This window comes from Erythrolamprus reginae, chromosome Z (genome assembly GCF_031021105.1).
Source record: "Erythrolamprus reginae isolate rEryReg1 chromosome Z, rEryReg1.hap1, whole genome shotgun sequence".
NCBI lineage: Eukaryota > Metazoa > Chordata > Lepidosauria > Squamata > Dipsadidae > Erythrolamprus > Erythrolamprus reginae.
The window spans coordinates 150538264-150561145 of record NC_091963.1 but is presented as its reverse complement, the minus strand read 5'-3'; the positions used below and the strand labels follow the sequence as shown (position 1 = coordinate 150561145).

The 22882-nt window shown below is 47.6% G+C and overlaps 2 protein-coding genes across 6 annotated transcripts in view; both read left to right on the top strand.

Moving 5' to 3' along the window:
- Window positions 1-1757: 1757 nt before the first annotated feature.
- On the top strand, window positions 1758-8935 carry TMEM102 (transmembrane protein 102). 5 transcript variants are annotated; one of them, XM_070726647.1, is made up of 3 exons: window positions 1758-2081; window positions 3871-4087; window positions 6272-8935. In XM_070726647.1, exons 2-3 carry the CDS (start codon window positions 3898-3900, stop codon window positions 7291-7293), a joined length of 1212 nt encoding a protein of 403 aa, XP_070582748.1. In that variant the 5' UTR covers window positions 1758-2081; window positions 3871-3897; the 3' UTR covers window positions 7294-8935. The 5 variants fall into 5 exon arrangements, with proteins under 5 accessions (XP_070582748.1, XP_070582744.1, XP_070582749.1 ...); XM_070726643.1 differs by having other exon boundaries at window positions 2009-2081; window positions 3875-4087; XM_070726648.1 differs by having other exon boundaries at window positions 2070-2093; window positions 3875-4087.
- An 11422-nt stretch (window positions 8936-20357) lies between these two features.
- The window catches only part of FGF11 (fibroblast growth factor 11), a 40445-nt gene continuing 37920 nt past the window's right edge, over window positions 20358-22882 (top strand). Inside the window, exon 1 of the mRNA XM_070728731.1 lies at window positions 20358-20550. Coding sequence (XP_070584832.1) covers window positions 20358-20550 — 193 coding nt within the window. The remainder of the gene's footprint in view (window positions 20551-22882) is intronic.

The window sequence follows — 22882 nt, the reverse complement described above, 5'->3', positions numbered from 1 at the left end:
AGGGCATGAGTGACTGTGAGCAATGAGTCCCGGTCCAGATAGGGCCGCAACTGGTGCACCAGGCGAACCTGGGCAAACGCCCCCCTTGCCACAGCTGAAAGATGGTTCTCTAATGTTAGCTGTGGATCGAGGAGGACGCCCAAGTTGCAGACCCTCTCTGAGGGGGTCAATAATTCCCCCCAAGGGTAATGGACGGACAGATGGAATTGTCCTTGGGAGGCAAAACCCACAGCCACTCCGTCTTATCAGGGTTGAGTTTGAGTCTGTTGACACCCATCCAGACCGCAACAGCCTCCCTTCAATAACCTTTATATTAATCGCTGGTCATCAAATTCAATTCTTATTCGAATCATACAAATCTGTTGAGCTCATTATTCCAAAAAAAATTTTTTTTTAAATTTAAAAAATAATTTTAAAATAATTCCTGACGCAAGTGCTGCCCACTTTTATAATATTTGGGCCCAGGATTGTTAAGTGAATCACTGCAGCGGATAGGCAGATCCCACGTTGTTAAACGAACCCAGCTTCCCCGCCCCTCCCCCCCCCCCCCGGAGTTTGCTTTTCAGATGGATGAAAAATGGCGGGCGCGTGACCTGCGACACTGCAAATGTCAGAAATCTGTGCCTGAATTTTGACCACATGACCGCAGGGAATGCCGCAACAGTCACAAGTGGAGAAGTGGCTGTAAGTCACCGGTTTTAAGTACTATTGTCACTTCAAATGGCCACTAAAACAAATGGTGCTAAGTCCGAGAACTACCTTTATAGCTGAATTTCTCCAGTTTGGCCACTTGAAAAAGGGCAGACTTCAACTCCCAGAATTCCCCAGCTGTGTCGGACTTCAACTCCCAGAATTCCCCAGCTGTGTCGGACTTCAACTCCCAGAATTCCCTGACTGTGTTTCACTTCAACTCCCAGAATTCCCCAGCTGTGTCGGACTTCAACTCCCAGAATTCCCTGACTGTGTTTCACTTCAACTCCCAGAATTCCCTGACTGTGTTTCACTTCAACTCCCAGAATTCCCCAGCTGTGTCGGACTTCAACTCCCAGAATTCCAGCTGGCGGAATTCTGGGATTTGAAGTCCACACCTCTTCAAAGTCGCTCAGATGGGAAAAATATTGCTGCAAGTCAACCCCCCATCGGATTTCTCGGGTGGGGGGAACCCTCGCCCTGGAGAAAGACCACCCCCCTCAGGCTCCCCCCATAGCTTGTCCACCACCATATACCATTCTCCGGACTTTAAAGCCCTTCTTGGAATGGAGTTGAACTGACCCTTCCCCACCATCTCTCTCCAATTCCTGGCTGAGGGTTATGGGAGTAGGAGTCAGGCAACGCTGGGAATGTCCGAACCAGGCAAATGGGCTGTCAGCTGAGAGTTCGAATCCACCCACGCGTTCAGGCGAGGCGTGCTTTGAGCGGACCGAGAAGGGACCTTTGGAAACGCGTCTAATTCCCCCCAAAAGAAAACTTCGGGACTATTTTTTTTAAATTTATTTATTTATTACTTAGATTTGTATGCCGCCCGTCTCCGAAGACTCTTGAAGTGGGGACGTTACTTATTTGCAATTTTCCCGCGGAGGGAAAAAAACGACTTTCCTAAACGTGAGAATGCTGCAAAGGGAGGGGAGGGGGGCATTCACCGGACATATCAGGGAGGGGTCGCACTTCTTCGCCCCGCCCTCTGTTTCTCCCACCCTCGTCCCACCCTTCCCCCGTTTCGGGGGGGGAGGAGGCTTCCCCACCCCCCACCCCAAAGTAGAGAGAGGGCTAGTTGTCCCTCCCAGCATGCTTTAAGACCCCCACTGCCCCGTTTCTGGGGGGGACGGCTTTCCCCCAAAATGAAAAGTTAGCCAGTTGCCCCTCCCGGCGTGATTTAAGAGAGGGGTGGGTGGGGACGACCCTCCTACGTGACCTCCAACTCTATAACGCCAGCCGGGATTTGGACTAGATGACCTCTGAGGTACCTTCCCACTCTAGGAGCAATCCAATCCTGTGCGTGGGAAATGGGGTCGTCGGGACTTCACCTCCCAGAGTTCCTGCCGGCAGCCGCCCTCGGTAGGTGGGGTTTCGGGCTCGGCCAGGTAAGTGCTCAGGTGAGCGGGAGGTCGCGTGGCGCGGGCGGAGGGCGAGCAAGGAGCGGAGGGGGTCGTTTCTGCTCTTTCGGGACGGCGCAGGTGAGGAAGGAGCGCCCCAGAGGCTGGGTGGGTGGGAAGAGGGGAGTCTATTTATTTCATTTATTTATTTTCTTTTATTTATTGGATTTGTATGCCGCCCCTCTCCGGAGACTCGGGGCGGCGAACAACAATAATAAGACAGCGTATGACAATAATCCAATACTAAAAACAATTTAAAACCCATTTATTTTATTTATTTTATTTGTTTTATTTATTTATTTGATTGATTGATTGATTGATTGATTGATTGATTGATTGAATTAGATTTGTATGCCACCCCTCTCCGAGGACTCGGGGCAGCTCACAACGTATATAAAGAGACAATAGTAAAATCAATTCAGAAGGCAAGGAGGGTATATCCTATATCTCAGTGTTTCCCAATCTTGGCAACTGGAAGATATTTGGACTTCAACTCCCAGAATTCCCTAGCTAGCGAATGCTGGCTGGGGAATTCTGGGAGTTGAAGTCCAAATATCAGTGTTGGGAAACACTGATTATCTCCTATATCTTCTCTCCTATCCCTATATCTTTTCCTGCTATTCTCTCGTAGTTATATTTCACTCCTTTATTTTCTCCTCTATTCCCCCTTTAATACGTTCTACCTGATTATATCCTCTATAACCCTCATTGCGTATTATTGTGTATTGGACAAAACAAACAAACAAATAAATAAAAATAAAAGGGTGGGGGCAGTTCAGTCATTCGTACAGCAATCATACAATTATTGGTTAGCCAGGGGTTAAGATCCAATTGGTTCAAGTAATTAAGACCCTTACAAAAGGATAGGAGGGCAGGGGCAGTATGAATTTCTGGGGGGGGGCTGATTCCAGAGGGCCGGGGCCGCCACAGATAAGGCTCTTCCCCTAGGTCCCACCAGCCGACATTGTTTGGTTGACGGGACCCTAAGGAGACCAACTCCCACCGGACGCTGGGATTCGTGCGGCAGAAGGCGGTCTCGGAGATTATTATTATTATTATCATTATTATCATTATTATCATTATTATCATTATTATCATCATTATCATCATTATTATCATTATTATCATTATTATCATTATTATCATTATGTCAATACAACACAGCAAACAAGATCACTATGCTGGATTTCGTATTTCATCACCAGTCGGGCGCTTCCCAAGCACCTAGGACTGCGTGATGTAGCGGCGAATTATGTTTGCTGATCCCAGCAAAGCGGCCTTTTGCAATTGACAGATGGAGATTTTGTCCATTCCGATGGTTTTCAAATGTCCACTGAGATCCTTTGGCCCTGCGCCCAGCGTGCCAAGTACCACTGGGACCACTTTCACTGGCTTATGCCAGAGTCATTGTAGATTATTATTATTATTATTATTATTATTATTATTATTATTATTATTATTATTATTATTATTATTATTTAGATTTGTATGCCGCCCCTCTCTGTAGACTCGGGGCGGATATAGTCTGGTCTATGCCATGTGGGGCTATGGGCGTGTCCCTGTTCCTTCAAACTTCTTAGTTTCCTGGTTGAAGCCTAAAAAAGCCCTTGTGGTCCCCTTGTGGTCTCCCATCCCAAGACCAGACCCTTGTTTACCTGCTTCCTTCCAATAGGAGTCCAATAGAATAAAATAGAGTTGGGAGGGGTACCTTGGAGGTCACCTTGTCCAGCCCCTCCCCCCCCCGCCTCTTTTGACTTAACTTCTTCCTTCTTGCAAGGAAGGCTCTTGAGAGACCCCGCCGAGGATGGCAGCTGCTCTCGAATACCCCCCAGCCAGGCCGGGCCCTTCCAAGCAGCTCACGGACCAGGACTTCCATTCCGGGACTCAGCTTGCGCGCATCAATGAACTCATCCAGGAGTTACAAGCCCAGAACCCGGAAGAATACGAGAACCCGGAATTCTCCCAAGCGAAAGACCTGATTTTCTCACTGCTGAGTAAGTTGGGGGCCCCCAAAAAGACCCTTCTAGCCCGCCCTGATCTCAAGGCCCCACCCAACATCAGAGAGACTAAAAATACAGCCAAGTCCTCAATATACGACCACAGATTTCTGGGGCGGAGAGTGACTGTTATTCAGTAACGTCCTTGTGCTGCCATTTTATAAACTTTCCTGCCGCCATTGTTAAGTGAAACATGGCCGTTGTTAAGTGAGTCCCACGGCCATTAGGTGAATCTGACTCCGTCGTAAGTACATGTCAGTAGCCAAGACTCTGAATTTGATTATCAGTTGACCCTGGGGGGGGTGCTACAACGGTCATAAGTGTGAAACGCAGTCCTCTTTTACCAGGGCAGCCGTAACTTTGAACAGCCACTAAGTGAACTCCTGTAAGTGAAGGACTAAGATAGTTCTCAACTTACCGACATTCATTTCAGTGACTGCTCCAAGTTGTAATGACACTGGGATAAAAAGGGAAATTCCCACTCACAGCCACTGCAGACCATGTTTCACACTTACAACCACTGCAGACCATGTTTCACACTCAGCCACTGCAGACCATGTTTCACACTTACAACCACTGCAGACCATGTTTCACACTCACACCCATTGCAGACCATGTTTCACACTTACAACCACTGCAGACCATGTTTCACACTCACACCCATTGCAGACCATGTTTCACACTTACAACCACTGCAGACCCTGTTTCACACACACACCCATTGCAGACCATGTTTCACACTTACAACCACTGCAGACCATGTTTCACACTCACACCCATTGCAGACCATGTTTCACACTCACAACCACTGCAGACCATGTTTCACACTCACACCCATTGCAGACCATGTTTCACACTTACAACCACTGCAGACCATATTTCACACTCAGCCACTACATACCATGTTTCACACTTACAACCACTGCAGACCATGTTTCACACTTACAACCACTGCAGACCATGTTTCACACTCACACCCATTGCAGACCATGTTTCACACTTACAACCACTGCAGACCATGTTTCACACTCACACCCATTGCAGACCATGTTTCACACTTACAACCACTGCAGACCATGTTTCACACTCAGCCACTGCAGACCATGTTTCACACTTACAACCACTGCAGACCATGTTTCACACTCAGCCACTGCAGACCATGTTTCACACTTACAACCACGTTTCACACTCACAGCCACTGCAGACCATGTTTCACACTTACAACCACTGCAGACCATGTTTCACACTCAGCCACTGCAGACCATGTTTCACACTTACAACCACTGCAGATCATGTTTCACACTCACATCCACTGCAGACCATGTTTCACATTTACAACCACTGCAGACCATGTTTCACACTTACAACCACTGCAGACCATGTTTCACACTCAGCCACTGCAGACCATGTTTCACACTTACAACCACTGCAGACCATGTTTCACACTTACAGCCACTGCAGACCATGTTTCACACTTACAACCACTGCAGACCATGTTTCAGACTCAGCCACTGCAGACCATGTTTCACACTTACAACCACTGCAGATCATGTTTTACACTCACAGCCACTGCAGACTATGTTTCACGCTTACAACCTTGGTCACACGATTAAAATTCAGATGCTTGACAACTTACTCATATTCAGTTCTGGAGACCTCACCTACAAGAATGGTGGAAGGTCTTGAGCATAAAACATATCAGGAAAGACTTCATGAACTCAATCTGTCTAGTCTGGAGGACAGAAGGAAAAGGGGGGACATGATCGAAACATTTAAACAGGTTAAAGGGTTAAATAAGGTTCAGGAGGGAAGTGTTTTTAATAGGAAAGTGAACACAAGAACAAGGGGACACAATCTGAGGTCAGTTGGGGGAAAGATCAAAAGCAACATGAGAAAATATTATTTGACTGAAAGAGTAGTAGATGCTTGGAACAAACTTCCAGCAGACGTGGTTGGTAAATCCACAGTAACTGAATTTAAACATGCCTGGGATAAACATAGATCCATCCTAAGGTAAAATACAGGAAATCGTATAAGGGCAGACTAGATGGACCAGGAGGTCTTTTTCTGCTGTCAATCTTCTATGTTTCACATATCAGGTCTGTCGCCCCTAATACCACCAAGGAATGCCTTTTTTCGGCTGTTGTTCCTAACGCACCCCCTGCTTTGTTCTCCCCACAGGCCAGGTCCAACAATCCGATGGAAAATTGGCCCCTGCCGACTGCTACCGCCTTCTTTCTGGTGGGGTCCAGCAGGGCACAGTTCATGTGGAGGGCACCACCCTGGATCCCCTTTCTCCTGGCCTTGACTACGATACCAGTTTCACACTCCTGGTGCCGGTTTTGAACGTGCATGAAGAGCCCGTCACACTGGACATGACGGAGAGCCCTACTGGGTACACCCGGATCAGCCTCGAGGATTTCGACGAGCCCACCCAGCAACTCTGGGCGGAGTGCATCTGTGGGGAAGAGGCGTTCCTCTGCGCGGAGCTGGTGTCGAGGTGGTTTTCCCGATCCTTTTCCGCGGTGGCCAAAGATCTCCGCATCGAGCTCCGAGGGCGTGTCACCTCGGTCATTGTCTGCGTCGGATCCTACCGTGTCCTTTATGATATCCTCCCGGTGGTGACCTTTTGGGGGTGGCCTGAGACAGCCCATCAGTGGCTGATGGAGGAACATTTCTGGGATGGTAAATTGAGGGACGAAGATGTGATCGCCGGATTCTATCTCTTCCCATCCGCTTTCACCTCCGAATGGCAACTTGCCTTCTCGGCTAGTGAGCTGCACTTGAGGCGCCTCTTTCCTCCGCCCCTGTGGTGGTCCCTGCGAGCCATCACGCCCGTCATCCCCTGGTCCGGCCTGCCGGGCCTGGAGCCCTACCACCTCTTCACTCTGGCCTTGTGGTACTGTGAACGGCTGCCGAGCAGCTACCCGACCGAGGAGCTGGATGCCGCCCACGTCCTCCTGCATATCCTGGACGATTTGACGGCCACCCTGGCCGGGCGATGCCTCCCCAATTACTTCCTGCCCCAGTGGAATCTCCTGCAAGAATTATCCCCTTCGGTCACAAGGCCCATGGCCTGGGCTGTGGCTCAGGTGAGGGCCGACCCCGCCGGTTACCTCCAGCGGGCGGTGGAGGAGGCCGAGGAGTTGAAACAGCAGGCCGAGGCCTATCGGTGCACGCTGACAACCCCTACGGACCCATAGCCATGGGGCTGTTTCAGCAGGGAGGGATCCTGGACAATTTCACTTGGTGTACTACGGGTAGAAGGGTGGGTGCAGTATCGGGTTCCTACGGGTACAGATGAGACGACGCACCGGTAGTAAAAATGGAGTTGTGCATGCAGCGTTAGGTCTATGGCATGTGTGCGCGCATCCCAGCAAGATTTTGCTTCTGTGCACACATAAGGTGCAGGCCCTCATGAGGGGGCATTTGCACCAGGAAAGGCCTGCCCTCTTTGGCACTACTGGTGAGCCCTCCCCTCCAGGGCCGTTGCGGGAGCCCCCAGCGAACATGCAGGCACATGTCGGTTTTGCTTCTGTGGAGAAAATCTCACTGACACGAGCGTCTGCACATGCGCAGTAGTGAAATCTTGTGCAGGGCACACATCACACGTGTCAGGAGCGACATCTGCGCGCTCATCTTCAAAATCACTACCGGAACAGAGTATCTTACCGGTCCGGTAGAAGTCCTTCACTGGTGCGCATGAGAGAGACCCAAATTTTGCAGAAACAAAATCTTGCTGGGACACATGCGTGCACACCAGAGACCCAAAGCTGCACCTGCCACTCACCGGTCACAGCAACACCTACCTGGCTGAGTGGATGTGTGCCAGGGTCATGGGACCAACCTTTCACACAGGACACACTCCGCCGGACGAGATTGAATGGGCCGCAGCGGCTCCTGCCAAGTGGATCACCCCCTGAGAATATCCCAGAATGCAACATCCGGCTGGCGGGTGGCTGATGGGCGGGTGGGTCCTCGACTTACGACTGCGGGAGCCCCCAAAATTCTGTCGCTAAGCAAGACAATTTCCGAGTAGGATTTTGCCCTGTTGTACAATTTTTTTTCACTAATGTTGTTCGGTGTGTCACGGCCGCCGTTCACTCCGTAGCGCGGTCATTAAGCGAATTCAGCTTCCCCCATTGACGTCGTTTGTCGGAAAGTCACGTCGGAAAGGGTGTGATGAACACCCCCTCTGCCCACCCCCCAGGGATCCTGTGACCATGCTTAAGTTCAAGTCACTCACTCACTAAGCCGCTGGATTCTGATCATGTGACAACGAGGAGGCTGCCAAGGTCTTAAAGTGATGTTCTCACTTTGAAACGTCACTAATTGAACAGTTGGAAGTCGGGGGCCGCCATATTTTTCTAAGATACACCTTCCCACCCACCCCAAAAGGTGAAAATATCAGTGTGTCTTACACACCGAATATAGCCATTTTTGCCCCCCCCCAGGAGCCCCACTGAAGCATCTCATTTTTGCCAAATAAACGGGCCCGTTTTTTGTAAAAATGGGGTGTGCAAAAAATTTGGGGAGGCTTTCGGAGTGCTTTTCCCTTCTTACTTACCTGTGTGAAATCTCGGTGCATCTCATCCACTAGTCCATTTTATCATCCGAATAATACAGTAAATGGGGGGACACTTTTTTCCAATGCCTATGATTTTTTGGGAACGAGCGATACCAATTTGTGCACTGATAAAGATAGAAAATACAAAATGATTTGATTTCTTAGTAAAATGAATTTTATATCAAAAGAGAAACATCTGCTTTGAAAAAAATGAACCTTGGGATCAATTATATTTTGTATTCATATTTGTCAAGATCCAGAATAAAGATTTATTTGCAGTGGTGGGCTCCTATGAGTATTTTGATTTCCCCCCCCCTTCTGGGCTCTGGGTATGTTTTTCCTATCGCAGTAAATGATGTTGAATGTGTATAATTTGAGAAGGGCTGAGTGTGTACATACACTTTATATAGTAAATAATTAGGGTGGGCTACTGCCTGGACGTGGGAGAACGCAGTAGGGTAGCAAAAATGGAGCCCCACCCCAGAACACTCAATTTGCACTGAAAGATGTTGAAACAAAATGCATAAGCCACACCCACAGGGTGGTAGTAAAATTTTTGGTAGCCCTTCGCTGTTTGTTTGCCACAGAGGGTGTTGGTGGGGGGGTTATTTCACGGGAAAGCTATGGGAAAGGATGCCAGGAAGGGGGCAAGAGAACTATTGGCGTTTCTGAAGAAGCTTGGCCCCTTTAAGAGATGTGGACTTCAACTCCCAGAATTCCTTGACACTATTGCATTGCTTTGGATGTGTAGAACCAGTATGACCTGACCTCTTAGGAATCTGGAGAGGTCAACCGTAGATAATCTAAGGGTAAAGTGTTGGGGGTTTGGGGATGACACTATGAAGCCCGGTAATGAGTTCCACGCTTCGACAACTCGGTTACTGAAGTCATATTTTTTACAGTCAAGTTTGGAGCGGCTAATATTAAGTTTAAATCTGTTGTGTGCTCTTGTGTTGTTGTGGTTGAAGCTGAAGTAGTCGCCGACAGGCAGGACGTTGCAGCATATGATCTTGTGGGCAATACTTTGATCATGTTTAAGGCGTCGTAGTTCTAAACTTTCTAGACCCAGGATTGTTAGTCTATTTTCGTAGGGTCTTCTGTTTCGAGTGGAGGAGTGAAGGGCTCTTCTGGTGAAGTATCTTTGGACATTTTCAAGGGTCTTAATGTCTGAGATGCGATATGGGTTCCAAACGGATGAGCTGTATTCGAGGATGGGTCTGGCCAAAGTTTTGTAAGCTCTAGTAAGTAGTGTGAGATTCACTGTTAAGTGAATCTGCCGCAGTTATGAAGTCAGTCGCAGGGTGATTGAAGCGTCGATTCCCCGTTGATTTTGCTGGTGGGACAATTGCAAAGGGAGATCATGTAACCCCGGAACTCCTGTTGCAACTTCCTATGGTGGGTCGGTCACTCGTTGTAAGTCGAGGGCTGCCGCATGCCGCCTTTTCTCTGCCGTCCACCAGGGGGAGCCCAACGCTCATTTTAACTTCAATCCTTTTCTGTTGTGCAAGATGGTTTGGAAACTAGGCTGGGAGTGATATAACTTGGGTGCCAAACCAGCCCCGCCTTTACCTTGGCTTCTGCAGCCACACACACACACACACAGTTGTGCAGTTGTGCAGTTTTGAAGCAGAAGAGGAAGCGCCCAGCTTGTAACATTGCATGTTGCAATAAGCAAGGCTTCAGAGGTGGAATTTGGTGGCTGGATGCGCTGGAAGGAGAGACCCAGATAAGGGATGTTCGGGAGGGAGGGTGCTGGGAGGAGGGGGTGGGAGGAGCCCCTCTGCAGCCCTCCCCCCCAATCTCCTTGGGTGACCCAGTGCCAGTGAGGCCTCCCTTGCAGGGTTGTTGCGGCAGAGGTGAGTAGGGAAGAAGGGAGCAAGGAGCCCTGAGTTCTTGGAGGAAAGGCGAGGGGAGAAAGAAAGGAAAGAAAGAAAGGAAAAAACAAAGTAATGAAGGCAGGAAGGAAGGAAATAAGAGAAAAAAGGAAGGATGGGAGGGAGAAGGAAGGAAAGAATGGAAGGATGGAGCGAAGGAAGGAAGGAGAGAGAAAAGGACAAAGGAGTGGGGAGGATAGAAGACAGGAAATAAAAGGAGGGAGGGAGGAAATTAGGAAGGAAGGATGGGAGGGAAGGAGAGAAAAGGAAAGATAGAATGGAGGGAGGAGGGGAAGGGAGGAAGGAAGGAAGGAAAAGGTGTGAGAGACAGAAGAAAGAAAGGAAAGAACGGAAGGAACGGAAGGAAGAAGGGAGGGAGAAGGAGGGAAGGAAAAGGAATGGGAGGTGGAGGATAGGAAGGAAAAAACAAGAAAGGAAAGAAGGAAGGAAGGAAAGAAAGAAAGGGAATGAGAGATAGAGGAAAGAAAGAAAAGGAAGGAAGGAAGAAAAATAGGGAGGGAGGTCAATTGTGGTCATAACTCTAGGACTTGCTGTACATCCTCACTAGCAGCCACCCGGCCACCTCATCGGGACCCATCCTCCCCAGCCTCGAGGTGGCCCTGGCAGCCACACTGGGCTGCAAAGCAATTAGCAAATGGGTTTGGCGGGTGCAGGGCTGGCAAGGCACCTCCGTGTTTAATTTGAAGACGGTGCCAAACGGGAACAGCTCTTCCGCTAATGGGTTCACTCCGCAAAACTGGGGTGAGGATAACCCTGGCCAAGGTCTCTTTGCGAGGCTCCTGAGCCTGGGTTCGAGCACCCACACATCCGTGCACCAATCCTTTGCAGTGGTCAGCTGCAGCCCTCAAGCCAGGCCAGCCAAAGCAGAGCCAAATTCAAAGGGAGAAGAAGAGTGCCTCTGAGCATATTGCGCCGCCTCGACCAGATATTTATTTATTTATTTATTTATTGGATTTATATGCCGCCCCTCTGTGCATGCTCAGAAGGACTTAGCTCCGAGGAGCCAGCACCCTGCTTTTCAAATTTGACCCCTTGAAGTTGTGTAGACTTCAACTCCCAGAATTCCCCAGCTGGTTGGGGAATTCTGGGAGTTGAAGTCCATCCACCTTAAAGTTGGAGGAACACGGAAGGAAGTAATCCTTCTGGTCCGTCCCAACTCTATCCTTCTTAGCTGGCTGGAGAATTCTGGGAGTTGAAGTCCATCCACCTTAAAGTTGGAGGAACACAGAAGGAAGTAATCCTTCTGGTCCCTCCCAACTCTATCCTTCTTAGCTGGCTGGAGAATTCTGGGAGTTGAAGTTCAACCACCTTAAACTGATGCTTGGGGAATTCTGGGAGTTGAGGTCTAGCCACCTTAAACTGATGGTTGGGGAATTGTGGGAGTTGAAGTCCATCCACCTTAAAGTTGGAGAAACACGGAAGGAAGTAATCCTTCTGGCCCTTCCCAACTCTATCATTCTTTGCTGGATGGCGAATTCTGGGTGTTGAGGTCTAGCCACCTTAAACTGATGGTTAGGGAATTCTGGGAGTTGAAGTCCAACCACCTTAAGGTTGGAGAAACACAGAAGGAATCCTTCTGGTCCCTCCCAACTCTATCATTCTGGGGGAATTCTGGGAGTTGAAGTCCAACTATCTTTAAGGGCCCAACCTTGGAAAAACACAGCTCTAATTCAAAAAAATCTCACTGCACCCCAGAGGAAACAGGTCCTTGCTCCACAGGGAAGTGTGTGTGCCAGCCGTGTGCCCTGTTGCACACAAGTGTGCCCACCCCATTACACACCCACCCACCCATCTCCACTGCAAACCAGGGGTCCTTTCAAACCCACTGCCCAAGGCAGCTTAGACCGGAGTGTTGTTGACTGCAGTTTCTGGCTGTGGGGGGGTCCAGGGCACCTGGAGGATGGGTGCGCAGGGTTGGGGTGGCAAGACTGGGTCAAGGCAGGTGAGCCACCAATTGCCCTCCCCTTCTCTGGACTTGGGGAGGGGGCGAAACTATGCACAGGCCCTCTGTACAACTTACACCCATTCGATTTAGGGAACAGCACTGAATTCCACACTTACGTCCATTGGCTGCCTCCCCATAATCACGGGATCAAAATTCGGCCGACTCACCTTTATGATGGTCATATGATTCCTCTCCTCCCCCTCCCCTCACTTTAGAAACATAGAAGCATAGAAGATTGACAGCAGAAAAAGACCTCATGGTCCATCTAGTCTGCCCTTATACTATTTCCTGTATTTTATCTTAGAATGAACTGATTGATTGATTGATTGATTGATTGATTCATTCATTCATTCATTCATTCATTCATTCATTCATTCTGTCAGGCCCCAGGTTAATATATGTGTCAGGCCAGCCTTTGAATTCACATATTAACCTGGGGCCTGATACATTCATTCATTCATTCATTCATTCATTCATTCATTCATTCATTCATTCATTATGCCGCCCTTCTCCTTAGACTCAGGGCGGCTTACAAGATGTTAGCAATAGCACTTTTTAACAGAGCTCCCAGCCTATTGCCCCCACAATCCGGATCCTCATTTTACCCACCTTGGAAGAATGGAAGTCTGAGTCAACCTTATTTCAATATTTCAATATTATTATTATTATTATTATTATTATTATTATTATTATTATTATTATTATTATTATTATTATTATTATTTAAACTTGTATGCCACCCTTCTCCGAGGATGAGATGAGATTTGAACCGCTGACCTGCAGATCTACAGTCAGCTTTAGTGGCCTGCAATACTGCACTCTGCCCATTGCGCCACCTCAGCTCATATATGTTTATCCCAGGCATGTTTAAATTCAGTTACTGCGGATTTACCAACCACATCTGCTGGAAGTTTGTTCCAAGCATCTATGACTCTTTCAGTCAAATAATAATCTCAGATTGTGTCCCCTTGTTCTTGTGCTCACTTTCCTATTAAAAACACTTCCCTCCTGAAACTTATTTAACCCTTTAACATATTTAAACGTTTCCATCATGTCCCCCCTTTTCCTTCTGTCCTCCAGACTATACAGATTGAGTCCATGAAGTCTTTCCTGATACGTTTGATGCTTAAGACCTTCCACCATTCTTGTAGCCCGTCTTTGGACCTGTTCAATTTTATCAATATCTTTTTGTAGGTGAGGTCTCCAGAACTGGACACAGTATTATTCCAAATGGGGTCTCACCAGCGCTCTATATAGCGGGATCATAATCTCCCTCTTCCTGCTTGTTATACCTCTAGCTATGCAGCCAAGCATCCTACTTGCTTTCCCTACCACCTGACCACACTGTTCACCCATTTTGAGACTGTCAGAAATCACTATCTCTAAATCCTTCTCTTCTGAAGTTTTTTCCATCTTCCATCCGCATTACAATACAATAATTATCCATTTACTTTTGGTATTTTTCCTCTCATAATTGCTGCCTCCTTTTCTTTTGTCACCTGAAAAATCAAATATAAAATTTTCCAACATCCTTATTGAAATTTGCAATGCCATTAGCTAATACATCTCACGAACTACTTTTACTCATCTAGCCAGAGACCTTCAGCAATGCTAATATTTCAATTTTCATATAGCCTTATTTGTTTCTTACACATCTCTTAAATCCACATCTTAATTGTCCTTTCTAACAAGAAAACAAACACATTAACATAAAAAAAGGAAAAAAAACAAATTACACTTGTTTCTAAGCATTTATCATCCATTCATATCAACTAAGTCTTGCAGAATATTCTCATAACTATAGCATTGTGAGCTGCCCCATGTTTTCGGAGAGGGGCGGAATACAAGTCTAATATGTTATTGTTATTGTTATTGTTTTGTTTTGTTTTGTTTTGTTTTTATTATTAACGGAGAGAGAAGGCCAAGCCATAACAGCTCATTAGCAACAGCTCCTTATCCTTGCTGGACATTAGTTGTTTTTTATTATTGGATTCTACATGTTGTGTTTATTATTGTTGTTAGCCGCCCCGAGTCTACGGAGAGGGGTGGCATACAAATCCAATAAATTATTATTATTATTATTATTATTATTATTATTATTATTATTATTATTATTATTATTTGAGGTGGAGGCTCTATTCCCTCCCTGCCCACATCGCTTCCATTGCCATTTGCGTCCAACTACAGGGCCCATCAGCCACAGCTGCCGCCATGACTTTTTGTCCCATTGCAGCGACTGATATACCAGCTGACCCCTTCGTGCAGCTTTGTGGGCACAACAGGAGAAGGAGATTTAATGGGTGGGGGCCTCTTTAAAAAACAAAGCTGCAATTTTTCTTCCACCCAGCAGCCTCTTCAAGCATCCATTCCTGGCCGTGGGTCTCTTTGAAATTCAGAGGCGCTTTGTACATGCACAGAGACTCTCTTGGGTGGTGCCAAACCAAGGTCGATTCCGTTTTCAAAATGAAATCTTGCTGCAAGGAGAACAATTGGAGTGCAATCCGACCTCAGAACCGCATCGGTGTTCGGCTTTCCGGAGGGGGAAACTGAGGCAGGGAAAGAGAGGGGAAGTGAGCAGAGCTCAGAAGGGAAAGAGGGCAGAGGGCACGCCCCCAGGTGGGTCAAAAAAGTCAAGAGGGTGGCCACAATGGTGCCATCGAAACACACACACAAGTGTTCTGTTCAGATGTATGGGGTGTTATTTTGTTATTATGCTTATGATTTAAAGTTATTGATTGTATAACGTCTTTTTAAATGTATATAAACTTAATAATAATAATTTTTTAAAAAAACTAAACACACACGCACACACAAACACACACACCGGTTTTGTTTTTTAAAAATAATTTTTACTGAAGAGTTGTTTTAAAAACAGCAACATATAAATTAAAAAAAACACACCTATAAAATCAAGCACAAAACTAAAACAAAAAGAAAACCAACACATAACATCAACGTTACGAGACGTAACCTTACAAAACATAAACAATTTTGTATTACTCTTCATTTCACAGCTTTGCGTATCGTTGTTATCTTCTGCATTACGGTATCTCTTATTCCTCAACTTCTATTAAAAATAATTTTTATTACCGGTAGATTTATTTACACTGAAAAACAACATTGGAAAAGAAAATGAAACACCAACTTTACAAACAATACAACTATCATCACACCCTCACCAAAAAGAAAAAAAAGACACACAAAAAAGCACAAAAACCCCCTCTTAAATGCTGTTTATAGTGACAGCTAAGCTGTGATCACTTGTTTCCATTAATTTCTAAGCTAATCTTGCGGTGCTAAATCTCGACAATAAATAAATATCAACAATAAAATTTTGAATGAGAAATATTTTGCAAAATGCTGTTCCTAATCCCAATTCCGTAGTTTCCTCGCGGTTATACATTATATTTATTCTAATTTCTTAGTGCCAAATTCCTACATTTATATTGCTTTATATATATTCCCTAACTTATCCTTAACTTATCTATCTTCACATATTTCTTGCCTCTTACTACGTATTTTCTTTATCTTTTAATATCCTATCCAGATCAATCTACCTATCACCTTATATTCTATACACATTACTGAGTACTGGGATTGTCTTTCTGTATTCCAACCAGTTGTTTACCAGTTTACCCAAACTTTATAAAATTCTGTTCCCTCTTTATCCTGTATTTTCTAGGGTTAATTTATTCATTTCCGTGCATTCTAGGTTTTTTTTGTTGTTATTATCATTGACACTGCAAGGAACTATTTCTGTTTTCCAGTGTTGACCGTATATGATCCTAGCTGCAGTTGTTATATGTAATATGAGGTAGTTGATGACTTTTATTTATCTTTTCTGTAATAATTCCTAGCAAAAATATAGTCAAGACGGGCGGCCACAATGGTACCATCAAAACACACACACACACATAAACACACAGACACACACACCAGGTTCCTAAGAGGCCAGTAAGGGGCGTGCGTAAGTGCACTAGCCTGCCTTTCGTCCCCTGTCCAATTGTCTCTCCTTATCTCATATATCATATATTTTTTCTTCCTTTCATATATCTTCTCCTCTATTTTTATATCTTCTCTTTATATATAATACTTAATGTCTATTCTCCTCAATATGTATTGTGTATTGGACAAAATAAATAAATAAAATAAATAAAAATAAATGCACACACACACACACACAAAGCCCAGATTATGTATGCATATCTCAGTGAAAGGCTGCAAAATTTTTTACTACCACGGCTTATTTTGTGGGTGTGGCTTGCCAGCCATGTGACCAGGTGGGAGTGGCTTGGCAATCATGTGACTGGCGGGTGGCTTATGTTCTGCCGGCTTATGACGCAAGCCTTCAATTAAAGGTAAAAGTAGCCAAAACAGACACACACACAGGGAATATGCAACAATAGTTTCTTTATCCAAAGAAAAATAGAAGCAAAACTCCCTTTTTAAATTCAAAGGGATTTCCTGTAAAAACAAAACAAACTTGAATGCAGTGAGATAACAAAGACAATACAACTCCAGTCAATTAACCAGTAACTGTGGAATTCGTCACAGCCACTACTCTTCAGATGTTGTAAAACTCACTGTGATTTATGGTCAAAGTCCTGAAATCCAAACAGAGTCCTGAGAACAATCCTGAACGGCAAGTCCACAAGTACAACCAGATAATCTTCCACATTGCGAGGCCGGCACACTGCCCATTTAACAGAAGCCCTTATTACTTGAACCCCACCCAACCACAGGTGGACTCTCTTATCACCTGTAATACTTTTGAAGCTGTTCCTTCCTATGCATAGCTCTACGCATGCGTGGGTCTATCATTGCTTCCTCATCAGAATCTATTGAAGATAATGAGGACTGGCTTCTTCCTGGGCTGTCTGCCAGCCCCGCCTCTCTCACAGACACTTCCTTCTTCAGATGATAATTCACTGGCCGACTCTGTCGGCAGCAAAACAGACCTGTGACATTTGGATGTTTCCCCCACATCCACCTCCACAGTCCTTGCGGCAGGAGCTGGGCCAGAGCTAACCTCAACAGCTTAAAGGTCATTTGAGTGGTTTAAAAGGTGGCCAGGGTGGCGCAGCAGGGAGAGTGCTAGACTGCAGGCCACTGAAGCTGACTTGTAGATTCGAAGGTCAGCGGTTCAAATCTCATCACAGGCTCCAGGTTGACTCATCCTTCCATCCTTCCGAGGTGGGTCAAATGAGGACCAGGGGTCAATAGGCTGGCTCTGTTTAAAAAGTGCTATTGCTAACATGTTGTAAGCTGCCCTAAGGAGAAGGGCAGCATACAAATCCAATAAATAATAATAATAATAATAATAATAATAATAATAATAATAATAATATAAAAATATAAATAAATAAATAAATAAATAAACGGATGAACGAACGAATGAACGAACAAACAAACAAATAAATAAATCTTGATGTCACTCACATCAAGAGTTTGGGTTCGGGTCCCTGACCTCTCCCTGCCTCAATGTCCCTATCTATTTACTATGACTGAACATCCAAAATATACTATTTAAATCTATGTGTATATGCCGTATGTGTACATACACATTGCACACAGGCACACAAGAATATACCCTATCCACTACAAGTGTATATGTATGTACACACAGACACACACGCACCCACAGCCCTTCTAAAATTATACACATTCAATTTCATTTACTGCAATTGTTTATTAACTTTTATTACAATGGGCTTTTTAGGATTTTTCCCATTTATATTTCACTTTTCAGATTGTATTTATTGTTGTTGTAAGTTGCCCTGAGTCCCAGCAGGATGAGGCGGCATAGAAGTCAAAATGAATAAAATAAATAAATTTAATGGGGTGGCACGCTGCATCCTGGGCACCATCTTCCAATGAAACCTGTGAAAAAGTCCAGTTTGGACCCTGATGAGTTACATGCCCCACCTCTATGTCGCTGTCTTTGACCATGGTCTGGTTCCTACTTTCAGGGATTTCCTGGTGGCCTCCCATCCACGCAGTACAACAGATTCAATCCTTTCTGATCTTCTAGGGGGAAAACCGTCCGCTCCCCGGTTAACGGAGACCCTCCGCCACCACTGATCAGGCTCTGGGGTGGAAGACCACAAGGAGAAGCCCCCCCCAGCCACCCTTCGGGATTTTATTTATTTATTATTTTATTTTATTATTTAGATTTGTATGCCGCCCCTCTCCGCAGACTCGGGACACAACAAAGTGAAACAATTTACAACGAATCTAAATTACAGTTTAAAAATATTTTAAAAACCCCATTTTCTAAACAAACATACATACAGACATACCATTCATAAATTGTATATGCCCGGGGGAGATGTCTCAGTAAGACCCCTACCCCAATTTCCTTTCTTGATTGTGCCCTGCAGACTCGTCTCCTCCAGGGGGCGCCATTTGCCACTCCTAGCCACCAACCAACATCTGCACCTTTCTTCGTCCTCCTCTTTTCCCACGAGCGACCCCACCCCAGCCCTGGGATAGAAACCCACCCTCCCCTCTCAGACTCGTTTTCCAATACGGGGAAGGAGACCCCGGCCCGAGGACCCTTCGGTCTCGCCCCTCACACTCTCAAGTCCACCGTGACTCACCGATTTAACTTTAGACCATATAAATCCAAGTAACAAATAAATGAATAAATTTTTCTGGACTTTCACCCCGCTTGGCAAGGTCCCGAACCCGCTGCGACCCCTGTGATCTCAACTTTGGGGGAGCTCAGTGGGCCCCCACCCCCATCAACATCCCCAACTCGCCTCCTTGAGCCTTCGCTTGCGCTCGCGTCTCGTCTTTGCGCTTTGCCATCTCTAGGGAGGGTCTCCCTGCTGAATACCACCGCCCCAAGGTGGGTGTCCCCCAAAATCGTTTCCCTCTGGGAGAGGAGGCCCTGCCCTCTTCCCCACATGTTCCCGGCAGGATGGAGGCAACTACCTGCCCCCACCCCCAAAAGCTCGCCCCCACCCCACGGATTTCCCTATCTCCGGCTGAAATACAGGCGCTGCCCGCCCGGCTTTTTTGCCTCCTGCCGGCGGAGGGCGCCTTTCCGATGGGGGCAGCGCCCGCCTGCACCCCCCACGCTCCGCCGCTTTGTCACTGGCGTGTGACAGGAGTCCTTCTTCTCCTTCCCTCCCCCTCCCTTCCCTCCCCCTCCCTCCCTCGCAGCTGCTCTTTGGCTCGCCGGCTGGCACAACACACAACACGGAGCCGCCTGCCCATCCGCGCGCCACTTGGCACACCCAGCATTTTGGCGAGGGTCCCTCCTTTGCCCACCGCTGCCTCCCCGCTCCACCGCCCCCACCCCTTCCCCCGCGAGCCCTCCCCCCGTGGCTCAGCCCCCTCTGAAGGACACGGCTTGGCCTCCCACCCCTGCGCAGCGCAGTGGTCGCCGCATGGATGGAGGGCAGGCGAGGCGCTTTCTTCCGCTGCGCCTCCGCCGCCGGGTTTGAACCGAGAGGCGGCAGCCGAGGCGGGGAGCGGCTCCCCGGCGTGGCCCGGATCGCGGGGGCCAGGAGGAAGAAGACGGGGAGCCACGGCCGGCGGCCGACGCCCCTCTAAAGCCGGCTTTTTGGAGGGAGGAGGGCGCACTTGCGCTCGAACGCTCGACTTTTTCCGCAGGCGTCCGGATCCTGCAAGGCAAGGGGGTCTCCTTCGCGCTGCGCCCCGAGAGGCTGATGGGGGCCCCAAATCCTCTCCGTGCCCCCCACTTTCCCGGTGCTCGGTAGCTGAAAGAGGACAAGGAGGAAGAAGAGGAGGAGGAAGTGGAGGAGGAGGAAGAGAAGGGCGAGAGTCGCCCCCTTCCTTGACCCCTGCCAACCCGCCGCCGCCGCCCCCCCAGCCCCTCCGGATGGGGCAGGCATGGCCGCCTTAGCTAGCTCCTTGATCCGGCAGAAACGGGAGATCCGCGATCCGGTGGCCAGCCGCCCGGTCTCCACCCAGCGGAAGGTCTGCCCGCGCGGGACCAAATCCTTGTGCCAGAAACAGCTTTTAATTCTCATATCGAAAGTTCGGCTGTGCGGGGGTAGGAAAGGCCGGCTGGAGAAGCCCCCAGGTGAGTTTGAACCGGGGAGGGAGGGAGGGAAGGAGGGATGGACAACCCCTGCCCCCAAAAGGCAGGAGTCCAAACTGGCCCGGGATTCTGCTTTGGATCGGGAGGGGGGCACCTGTTTAGGATTCCCAGGCTGTAGCAAAGGATGCGCTCACCATCCTTTTTGAATGGGTTCAAGGTGGGCTCTTGCTTTTCCCAGCGGGCACCAGCAGGAGGCGCTGTCTCTCGGTGCTGGAGAAAAGCTGGGCGGCGCTTCCAAGGGTCACCTGCAGGGAGCGCTCGATCGACTTGGTTTTTTTAGATTAATTTAGAGGAGGGGGTAGGAGTGGAGTTGAAGGGGGTGACAAACCACACAGCCTGGCATTGTGGGGCATTAGCCGGGGTGTGGATTGCGATGGGCGAGGGTCTTTTAACGGATGACCCTGTTATGCGACGGGTCCACTACATCGCCCAACAGGGGTGCCAAGAATTCTGGGTTTTCTTATGGAGGAGGGAGTCTGTGGTGCCCCCTGTTGGCCAAGTGTGTTGTGTGGGGTTGTTTTTTGCAACAGAGTTGTGTATGTTGTGAAAAATCCAACCCAAATATTGGAGGGAGGGTCTGTCCAAGATTCAAGTCTTGACAAACTCCATGTAAATTCAAAAGTGGGGTGCTCCGTATGGGATGGTTTAAAAGGGGAAGGGGTCCCCTTCAGGCTTTGCAGCCAGCTCCCAATTAGGGTGGGAAGCCCCTTTCTGGTGAACGATGCTTGTTCACTACAAAAAGAACTACTAGTCCTCAATTTATGACGGTTCGTTTAGGGACTATTTGAAGGGACCACAGCACCGAACTAAACGACCAAGGAGTATTTTTCAACGTTAGTGAAGTCCATGGGGGGGGGATGTCCAGATTCACTTAATGACCCTGTAACTCACTTAATGACGGCTGCGAATTCCCTGAACCACAGTGGTTCCCAAGGGCCGTAAAATGAGGCACACGGTTCATTGAACCAATCTTTCACTCAGCCCCCAAAATTGGAAGGGGGGAGGCCTCCATTGCAGTTGTAACCCGAGGACTCTTTGTGTCTTTTGTTTCTTTGTTGATTTTTATTATTTATTATTTATCAATTAGATTTCTGTGCTGCCCTTCTCGAGAGGACTCGGGGCAGCATACAACATTGAATATAACAATATTTAATATTTATTTTGTCATCGTGGGAGACCCTGGGATGTTTCTATTTTCCACCCATTGTTCTTTCGGGGGCCGGGGGGGCACGTGGGGCCCTGGGGGGTGGGGAGGGAGAGGGCGGGTGTGCATTCACACGAGTGGTGGTGGGAATTCTCACTCCCACGGAAAGGTGCAAACGGCACACGTGGAAAACCGCAGCAGGTAAATACCCTGTTTGGAGCAAAGACTGGCAAGGCCTTCATGCAGACCCCCCCCCCTCCCACCATGGTTACTGGGGGGGGGTGTCTCTTGACTCATGTCCCCTTCAAAGGTAAAAGCGCCTGGATGGCCTCTAGATTGCTTGGGCCTTTTTTTTACAAATGTCCTTCCTTCCTTCCTGCCTATTTCATCCCTCCTTCTCTTCTATCTTTTCTCTCTCTTTCCACCTTCATCCTTTACTCCTTCTCTCCTTTTTTCTCTATTCGTTCCTTCCTATTTCCTCCCTCCGTCTTTTCTTCCTTTTCTCTTTCCTTCTACTTCCTTCCTTCCTTCCTTCCTTCCTATTTTCTCCTTTTCTGCCTCTTTTTTAAATCTCCTTTCTTCCTTCTTCTCTCTCTCCCTCCCTTTCCCCCTCCATCCTATTTCCTTCATTCTGCCCTCCCTCACTAGTTCCCTCTGTCTGTTCCCTCGCTCCTTTCCTCCCTCCCTTCGCTTTCTTTCTCCTTCTTTCTCTCTTTCTTCCTTCTTCTCTCTCTCTCCCTCTTCCCCCCCTGCCCTATTTCCTTCATTCTGCCCTCCCTCTCCCTAGTTCCTTGTCCCCTCCCTCCCTCCTTCTATCTCCCATCTCCTCCCTTCCTCTCTTCCTCCCATTTCTCTCTATCTCTCTTTTTGTTTTTTCTTTCCTCCCTCCCTCTCTTCCTATTTCCTACTTCCTTCCTTTTCCTTCTTTCCTATTTTCTTCTTTTTCTGCCCTTTCACCTCTCCCTCTTCTTTTCTTTCCTTCTCTTTCTCTCTGCTCCTTCCTCCTCCTCCTCGTCCCCCCCTTCTCCTCCAGGCCAAGGGCCTGTTTGAGACTCAATCCAGAAAAAAAGGATCCAATAGATAATCCTTAGGTGTTGAGAAGAGATCGGCTATTAATTTTAAAAGCCACCGGAAGATAAAACGCTGGTTCTGCCATGCACTTTATGGGGG